Here is a 9541-nt window from a genome sequence, read left to right on the forward strand (position 1 = left end):
CGTGGTGCCAAGCTGGCGCTGAACACTGCCGGGGATGGGCCAGCCACTGCTTCTCTGGGCATCCTGTGCCAGTGCCTCAGCACCCTCACAGGGAAGAGCTTCTGCCTTAGATCTAACCTGAAGTTCCCCTGTTCCAGTTTGAACCCATCACCCCTTGTCCTGTCCTTACAGGCCCTGACGAAGGTCCCTCTCCAGCATCCTTGTAGCCCCCTTCAGACACTGAAAGCTGCTCTGAGGTCTCCACGCAGCTTCTCTTCTCCAGGCTGAACAGCCCCAGTGTTCTCAGCCTGTCTCCATACAGGAGATGCTCCAGCCCCTGATCATCCTTGTGGCCTCCTGTGGACTTGCTCCAGCAGCTCCATGTCCTTCTTACGCTGTGGACACCAGAACTGCACCCAGTGCTGCAAGTGGGGCCTTTCCCTTCCTCCCGAGGCTGTTTGCACTCAGGGACACGACATGAGCTGAGTCAGGACCTGCTGCTTTTCCTTTCTGTGCCTGCTGGTGCTCGAGCTTCGCTGCTGCTGCAGTTGGAGGGCTGGGGGAAGCAGCGTGGGTCGGTTCTGCTCCTGCACAGTGAGTCAGGGCTGTCACTGGGGGATGAGCAGAGCAGCACAGCAGCAAAAACGGGCTCTTGACTCATGGCGTAGGACAGAAACCGGAGCAATGTGATCCCACCGCAGGGTCAGGCAGGATGCTGCTCTGTACCGGGGCTTCTTGAGTCATGCACGTGCTGGAGGCAATTTCCTTTTTAAACCTCTTGTGTCTGGGCACTGGCAGTATTATATTTAGTTTAATTGTTTGCTCAGGATATGAAGGATTCAGGCTGCATCATGGAAACTTGTTTAGTAAGGAAGAAAAAACGCTTTTAGGCATGTACCTGATGGCAACCACTCCAGTTAGCAGAGCTGCAGCTTGGCTGGATGTGTCAGATTGCACTTGAAGGATAAATTCTGATACCTAAAATACATTTCCCCCAGCTTTTACGCTCTTTTTACTCCACTGTATTAAACACTTAGAGGTTATAACAGGATGGGACAAATATAAAAGGGGACATACCAATCACATGCAAAGTGTTCTCTGTTTTCAGGCCTTGAGAATTAATACGAAACATAGGATCATGGTTTGGGTAGAGAAGGACCTTTAAGGGTCTCCTAGTCCAGCCCCCAGCATCCTTTTCATTTCATCAGTAATGTATATGGGGCAATATCTGCTTGTGCTGGATTCCAAACCAAACAGTGGTGATTGCTAGGGGCCTGTAGGGACAGGCCAAGGGGAATGGCCTTAACCTGCCAGAGGGGAGACTGAGATGAGCTCTGAGGTAGAAGCTCTTCCCTGTGAGGGTGCTGAGGCGCTTGCACAGGGTGCCCAGAGAAGCTGTGGCTGCCCCATCCCTGGCAGTGTTTAAGGCCACGTTGGACACAGGGGTTTGGAGCAACCTGCTCTAGCGGAAGGGGGCGCTGCCCATGGCAGGGGTTGGAGCTGGAGGAGCTTTAAGGTCTCTTCCAACACAATCCAGTCTTAATCTGTGGTTCAATTGACAACGTTTCTGGCTGCTTTTGAGCTCATGATTTCTCTCTCTCCAGACCCCAGGATGGCAGCAAACCAGCAGACACCAGCCAAGCACCATCAAGTACAACCGGCTACAGCCAGCCCAGCCTGGGGTACGGGCAGAGCAACTACAGCTACCCCCAGGTGCCTGCCAGCTACCCCATGCAGCCGGTCACCGCGCCGCCCTCCTACCCCCCTACCAGGTAACTCGGCTGAGCCTCATGCTGCTGGTGTGGAAATGGGTTACTTTGGGCAAGAGGGGTTTGAAACAAGCACATCTAAAAGGTTTGGTGTCCTGGGAGTGGGGAGGGGGGTTCTTGCTGGGGTACTTGTTATTGTAGGGAAGATGACTGAGTGCATACATGTCCCTGCACACATCTCCAGTAGCAAGGTGAAAGGGTGAAAAATGTTTTTAAGAAGTTTCCTGGGTAGAGAGTATGTTACAGCCACCTTCTGCTGCCTCCTTACACAGCCAGCTTTGCCAAGAAGCTCGCCCTCTTCCTCTCAAGAGTCTGTACTATGCTGGTGCTGACTTCCAAAGTGTATGATTAGAAACTCTCAGCCCCTGGGGCTGGTTTAGTGCCCATCAGCTGAAGATGTGTCAGTGCCAGGGCAGAAGAGGAGCCTCTTGCCTGCCTTGCTGCTGATTTTCTTGCCCTGGCACTTCTGCCTCTTTCTCGAGGCATGACTAAATGGTGACAGGCCACAAGGATCTTGCTTTTAGCAGGCTTCTATGTTGATTTTGCCTCCTGGCACCAGACTGGCCTCTGCAGGGTGACTTCACCTGTTTAAATGGTTTACAAAACCACTTATGGCTTATAATTGCATTACCCTCTGCTGGGAGCCACTCCTGTGGCCTAATGCACATTGCCAGTGAGCTGGCTCATTGTTGCAATACTTTTGTCTTCCAGCTATTCCTCCACACAGCCGAGCAGTTACGATCAGAGCACTTACTCCCAGCAGAGCACCTATGGGCAGCAGAGCACCTATGGACAACAGACAAGCTATGGCCAGCAAAGCAGCTATGGGCAGCAGCCCCCACCGACCCGTTACCCCCCCCCAAGCGGGTCCTACAGCCAGGCCCCCAGCCAGTACAGCCAGCAGAGCAGCAGTTATGGCCAACAGAGTGAGTGGTCGGGGAGGAGGGTCTCCTCTTGCCCTTGCAGTGTGGGCTGGCTCCGAAGGAGGCTCAGTTTGGATCTAAAGCTTGGAGCTGCATTGAAGGGAAAAGCACAAGAGGGACGTGGAGCTGCTGGAGTGAGGCCAGAGGCGGCCCCGGAGCTGCTGCGAGGGCTGGAGCAGCTCTGCTCTGGAGCCAGGCTGAGAGAGCTGGGCTGGGTCAGCTGGAGAAGAGAAGGCTCCTGAAGGGGACACCTTAGAGCAGCTCCAGTGCCTAAAGGGGCTCCAGGAAACCTGGAGAGGGGCTTTGGACAAGGGCCTGTAGGGACAGGCCAAGGGCAATGGCCTAAACCAGCCAGAGGGGAGATTGAGATGAGCTCTGAGGCAGAAGCTCTTCCCTGTGAGGGTGCTGAGGCGCTGGCACAGGGTGCCCAGAGAAGCTGTGGCTGCCCCATCCCTGGCAGTGTTCAAGGCCAGGTTGGAAACGGGCTTGCAGCAACCTGCTCTAGAGGAAGGTGTCCCTGCCCATGGCAGGGGTTGGAGCTGGAGGAGCTTAGAGGTCTCTTCAGCCCAAACCAGCCTCTGATTCTCTGGACAGTACTGTCGCTGGGTTTCCCCTTCCTCCCTGAGGTGCAGTGTACCTGGTGCAGTGCACACTGCAACACTGCCCTCAGCACACAGAGGTGTTGACAAGCACAGAAGCACCAAATACTGCTGGGTCTGGGCTGGGTGAGATGTGGTCTAACCAGTTGTGGGTGGCAGTTCTGCAGGGGTTAGGCAGGTAGGGCCCAGCACCAGGCTTGATTCCACACTGGAAAGCAGCACAGCTCTCCTTAAGTGAACAGTGTGACTGTAAGTGCTGGAGCAGTGATCACTGTGATGATGCTCTGGGGCTGGAGGCAGGTCTGAGCTTAGCACGGGGACAGGCAGCTCCCTAACGTGTTTGTTCCAACCTTCCTCAGGCTCATTCCGTCAGGACCACCAGAGCAGCATGAGTGTCTATGGACAGGATTCCGGAGGCTTTTCAGGCTCGGGAGAGAACCGGAATCTGAGCGGCCCCGACGGCCGGGGCAGGGGACGAGGGGGATATGAGCGAGGAGGCATGAGCAGAGGTGGGCGGGGAGGAGGACGCGGTGGAATGGGGTAAGAGCAAATCTTTTCTCCTTTTATCTACTTCTGGTTTACCCATAGGCTTTGAAACAGAAAGAAGGGACTGAAAGGTTGACATTCCCAAGTGTATTTCCATGGAGAACACCTCTGTAGCATTGAACACCCATGGAAGTATTATCCTAAGGGGGAATAGGAGCAGGATCTGTTTGGTTTTTGTCCTGCAGCTGGTTGGGCCCCAGGTTGGTGGAGGGGGTGGAATTAGGGGAATTGCTAAACATGGAACTTTCAGCTCCCTTCGTGCTTGTGCAGAGGTGAGATCCTCTGCGGGGTTGGACAGTAACTCTGGATCGAACACACACAAACCTCCCTGTGCCTCAGGAGTGGGAATGTCGGCAGCGTAGGCCTCCTGCCGGCCTCAGCCATAGCATGTGGAGCAGCGTGGGCCTGGGGCAGGTCCAAGCCATGACTCTTGAGTGGCCACAGCACTTAGAGCTTGGTTGGAGTGTGCAGAAAGACCCCCTGAGAACATAAAGAGCTCCCCCTTGGAGCCTTCAGGTGCTCTAAATCAGTTTGGCCATTTCAACTGATGGCAAAACCTGGTTTGGTAACCCCTGTCCGTGGTGTTGTGATAGAGGTGAGGAAGGAGGGCTAAGCCCAAAGGCTCCTAAGAGAAGGAAGATGTAGCTTTGTGTGTGTTCCATCCCTTGGGACCGTCGGGCAGAGCTATGCAGAGTGTCCCATGGTGCACGCTGGGCTGTGCAGTGCTGGCCTCCTCCATAGGCAACTTCTCCTAGTGCTTTATGGCCCAGTGGCAACCAGAGTTTGGCAACTGAGTCCCACTCTGCATAGCTCTGTCACAATGAAGTGGCATGAAATCTTTATCGGAGAAATACAACTCCCAGTGTGTGGAAATGGCAGATCAAAAAAGCCTGGCTTGTGTTGGGATGCATCTGGCTTCAATTGGCTCGAGTGGAACAAGAGTTCCCTGGTTCTGCATAAAGATTTCACCCATGCTGTACTGATCACTAATGGTTGAAAGTAGATGTAGACACTTGAAATGTCTATCATCACATCTTCAAATTTCTAGCCCCTTCAGAGCTGCTCATGCCAAAGGTTTTGTCAGCTTGATTCCGTGCCCTAATCTGAGCTTACACTGAGCACGGAGCCATGTCCCACCTGAGTAGACCCTTGCTAAGGGCTCCCCAGCTTTATGGACGTAGACTTTGTGCTATCCATAGGCAAGGTGGCCCTTCCTAGGAACACCAAGGGGCGGGTAGGGGAACTCGGCCCTCCTTAGCATGCTGTGGTGATGGATTTCAGTGTCTCCTGCAGGTAAGGAGCTCGATGTTCTTAACGTGCCCTTTTCTTTTTTCATTGACTCAATTATTTTCTATTTTCATTGGCTGTTAAACATGGAAACTTTTTAACATGCTTTGTCGCATTTATATGCTACAGGTTACAAAGTGAGAGCCTTGTATACACACTTCAATACTTAAAAAGTACCCGTACTCAGTACTCAGCCGGCAGCATAATGAAAAGTGGGACTAGACACGGTGTCCATATGGAGAGGAAAAAAATATACATAGGATTATTTTTACCCCAATGTATTCATTGTATAAATGGAATCCTTCTGTAATGTTTTTTGGTAACTGCATCCTTGTTGTTTGGTAATAAAGCCAGAGGAGGTGTGCTCTAGAATTGTGTAACGTTAACAAGTGTAAAGCATTGTGTTTAACACGAGAGCCGTGACGTAAATGGTGTGTGCTCGAAGGAGCAGAGCTGCATGCAACACCTTGAATCTCTGTATTGACAACTCTTTTCTTCCCCAGTATTAGAGGTGCAATACTTGCTAGAAAACAGGCAGTGCTCTCCCTCCTCCGCTCCTTAACTTCCAAACAGCCTTTTCTGCCTCTCCTGAAGCAAGGGAGAAGCAGCCAAATCCTTCCCAGGTGGCATTTTCCCAATTGCCCAGTGCTTGGAAGCGCTCTTAAGCTGTGGAGGCTTCAGCCACAGCTTTCCCTTTGCACCGAAACACGGTGTGTCTCCACAAAGCTGCACCCCAGGCCCCCGAGCCCCCGCTGTAATGCTGTAAGTTCTGCCTTCCACTTGTTAAACTCAGTGCTGTAAAGGGTGTTCTGCCGAGGGGATGAGGCAATGTCAGCTGAACTGTGTTGTAGGCATCGCGTGTGGTTGTCTCCTACCTGTTGAACTGTTAATGTCAGGGCCGCGCGGGCTCAGCGCGCTGCGAGGGGCTGAGGGTGCACCTTTGTGTACACACCGAGGGGAGGGAGCTGCCCGGCCACCCCCCCCACATACCCCCATTTCTCTCGAGGCCAAAACCTGATCTCTTCAACTCTTTAAACCGTGGTTCTTTTTGAGCTGTGAGTATTGCACTGCTAATACCCCCCCTCCAAGTAACGCAAAGGGTTCCGCCAAGCCAAGTGGTGTCTCAAACCACACAAGGTTGCCTTATACGTAAAGGAAAATTGAGCGAGCTGCCCTGAAGAAAGGCATAGTGCCGAGATGAGAGACAGACAGACAGATGCATTGTTTGGAGATGTTTAGCCAGTGCCCTTCTTCCCCAGTGAGCCGCAGAGGCTCAGAGCGGTCCTGGCTTTGTAAAGGGAAAGGCCTTCATTTCTTCGTTTATCCCCCCAGCAGCGCTGGAGAGCGAGGTGGCTTCAATAAGCCTGGTGGTAAGTTTTTGAGCATTACAATGGATAGTGTTTAATAAAGCAAAAAAAAAAAAAAATAACAAATTGCAAGTCAGTTTGTAGCACAAAGTGTTAATTGTTATTCGTTTAAAGTGGTTAAAATGCCCTATGCCACGGGCACTGCCGGCAATAACTGCGCTTACAGGACACAGGGTAACGTGGAGGAATTGAGCAACCACTTGTGTAATGTGGGGAGGCAAAAAAGTAATTGCATTTAATAACTGTTATATAAAGTAACTTTAATTACAACCGATTGGCCTGGTAAAGCAGTAAAACAAGCCAGTGTCATAGTGGTTAATGGTTGGAAAGCTGCTCAGACCAGCAGGCGGCCGGGCCGAGAGGGTGCGTTGCTGCTTTTTCTGCAGTGCAGGTCAAGCTGAGTTTAACCAGCGCCATCGCACGGTGGTTTTACGTAGCTAGTGTTGTGTGTGTCAGTTCTGCAGCCCCCAAGGCCTGCACTAACACGGCTTCTTATGATTCTTTCCCCACTGGCAGGACACATGGAAGAAGGACCGGACCTTGATTTAGGTAATCACCAACCCGTCGCTCTGTGCCCGTTCCCTGCTCCACATGAGGGTGGCAGACACAGGAGGGCTCCTTCCAGCCGTTTTTGAGTCCCAGCTCATCAGGCTGATGGAAAAACACACTTATTTGTGAGACACAAGAACCGGGAGGGGGTTTGGGGGTGCTGCTCCATACCTGGGTCAGCACAAACCCTGTTTCCAGCAAGCTTAGCCTGGAGCTGCCTGTGCTCACCCAGCAGCCTCCCCTTGTGCTATTCCAGCCCATTGCCATGCAGCTCTTCCCTTCCTGTTGCACAGGCGTGTCTGGAAGTGATGTGTCAGCCTGGCAGGGTCAGCATGGGGTGGACATCTGGGTGTGGGAGCCCAAAGGACACGGAGCAATTCCTCATCCTCATCTCCATGTGTCCCATAAGCACCGAGCAGTTTAATCCCATGGTCTCGGGCTCTTACCCACCTTCCTGCATGGAGAATGTGGGATAGAGTCACTGCTCCGAGTGCCTGGGCTTCTGTGTTACCTCATGAACACACTCCTTGTGAGCAAAGCTGCAGCGCCACGCTGAAAAGCACTTTGGAGTGTTGTATCCCACACTGACCCCCTGAATTCCCTCCTAGGCCCCCCCATGGATCCAGATGAGGACTCGGACAACAGTTCTGTGTATGTGCAGGGACTCAATGATAACGTGACCCTGGAGGATCTGACAGACTTCTTCAAGCAGTGTGGTGTTGTCAAGGTGAGGGACACGTGTGTGTGAAGGTTGGCTCCTGGCTGGAGGGAGACACAGGGATGACCCTTCTCCTGGAGCACGGAGCTCATCTCCCTGCAGTCCTTCATTCCCAGGAGCTGGTGGGGCAGCACGATGACCACAGCCAGTGTAGCTCCTGCTTCCCCAGAGTTCTTTGAAGGATTCATCCTTCAAGAGCATGATCAGGCTGTAGAGGAAGCATGGATCTGCTGCTGGAGGGACATGAGAGGGCTCAGGGTGGTGGGGATTGAGGAGGAGGACGTGGGGAGGCTGCAGCTTGGCTCTTGCATGGCCAAGGTGCACGTGGGAGAGGCCCTTTGGGACCATTGTGGACCGGTTCCTCCCTTGGCTGGGTTAGATGGGCAGTAGCTGCTGCTCCTGCTAAGTCAAAGGGGCCTTTCTTGTGCCATGGAGTCGCCAAGCTGAGAGTTGGTTGAGTTGAAAGCAGGACGGAGGAGAGCAAATCCCCCCTCTGCTTATGGCGAGAGGTGGCTTGAGGTGATGTGTGTCCCCTGCTAGGTGAACAAGAGGACTGGGCAGCCCATGATACACCTCTACATGGACAAGGAAACGGGCAAACCAAAAGGAGACGCCACCATATCTTATGATGACCCGTCCACTGCCAAGACAGCTGTGGAGTGGTTTGATGGTGAGTGTAGGGCGCATGTTTTGGGGTGGAATCACTTTGTTTGCCATTTTGGAGCTAAATCCTTGTCCAGCCAAAGGCAGCATAAAATCATAGAGTCAATCAGGTTGGAAAAGATCTTTAAGCTCTTCAAATCCAACCTTTATCCCAGCACTGCCAAGGCCACCACTAACCCCTGACACTGAGGCCTCGGCTACACAGGGGGTGAACACTTGCAGGGACGGGGCCGCCCGCACCACTTGCAGGGACGGTGACTACAGCCCTGCCCTGGCCAGCCTGTTCCAACGCCTGAGCACCCTCTGGGCAAGGAATTGTTCCTCAGCTCCAGCTAAACCTGCCCTGGGGCAGCTTGAGGCCGGTTCCTCAAGCATTTGCATCCTCGGGGTGTGGAGAAGCTCCTGGGTTTAGTTGGGCAGCAAGGGTGGTGCCTGGGTTGTGCTGGCACCTCCTCCTGCAGCAGTGTGCACCTCGGTGCAGCTGTGTGTGGCACCAGGGCCCATGGAGGAGCCGGGGTCAGCAGCACTGATGCTCTTGCCCTTGTCTTCCTCCTCCCAGGGAAGGATTTCCAGGGCAGCAAGCTCAAAGTCACGCTGGCGCGGAAGAAGGGCCCGATGAACAGCCTGCGGGGCGGGATGCCGCCCCGGGAGCAGCGTGGAATGCCGCCCCCACTGCGCGGAGGTAAGGTCCCCAGTGCACCCTGCCAGGGAGGAGCAGCACCCATGGGTGCTCCCCGTCCTCCAGCTGGGCCCACGGCACCAATGAACCGTCCTCGCAGGTCCAGGGGGGCCGAGCGGCCCCATGGGGCGGATGGGAGGCCGAGGTGGAGACCGGGGCGGCTTCTCCTCCAGAGGACCCCGAGGATCGAGGGGGAACCCGTCCGGAGGGAGCGTCCAGCACCGTGCTGGCGACTGGCAGTGTCCCAACCCGTGAGTATCCCTGGGGCTTCCGAGCATCCCGGAATTATCCCGGAGCACCCACCCGCTCCGTGCTGACTGCTGGTTGTCCCCAGGGGCTGCGGGAACCAGAACTTCGCCTGGCGAACAGAGTGCAACCAGTGCAAGGCTCCCAAGCCTGAGGGCTTCCTGCCACCACCATTCCCACCTCCAGGTGCGTGTGTGGGGTGGACACAGCCCTGAC

At 54.1% G+C, this 9541-nt stretch overlaps 1 protein-coding gene across 1 annotated transcript in view; it reads left to right on the forward strand.

The window, feature by feature from the left end:
* Positions 1-9511, forward strand: part of EWSR1 (EWS RNA-binding protein 1) — a gene marked incomplete at both ends in the record, with an annotated part of 16952 nt that extends 7441 nt beyond the window's left edge. Inside the window, 10 exons of the mRNA XM_010023416.1 lie at positions 1584-1751; positions 2460-2674; positions 3630-3810; positions 6439-6473; positions 6987-7019; positions 7628-7746; positions 8278-8407; positions 8960-9082; positions 9180-9330; positions 9414-9511. Of these exons, the coding sequence (XP_010021718.1) occupies positions 1584-1751; positions 2460-2674; positions 3630-3810; positions 6439-6473; positions 6987-7019; positions 7628-7746; positions 8278-8407; positions 8960-9082; positions 9180-9330; positions 9414-9511 (1253 nt within the window). The remainder of the gene's footprint in view (positions 1-1583; positions 1752-2459; positions 2675-3629; positions 3811-6438; positions 6474-6986; positions 7020-7627; positions 7747-8277; positions 8408-8959; positions 9083-9179; positions 9331-9413) is intronic.
* Between the last annotated feature and the right edge of the window lie 30 nt (positions 9512-9541).

Source organism: Nestor notabilis, unplaced genomic scaffold, assembly GCF_000696875.1.
Source record: "Nestor notabilis isolate BGI_N333 unplaced genomic scaffold, ASM69687v1 scaffold30701, whole genome shotgun sequence".
Lineage (NCBI taxonomy): Eukaryota > Metazoa > Chordata > Aves > Psittaciformes > Psittacidae > Nestor > Nestor notabilis.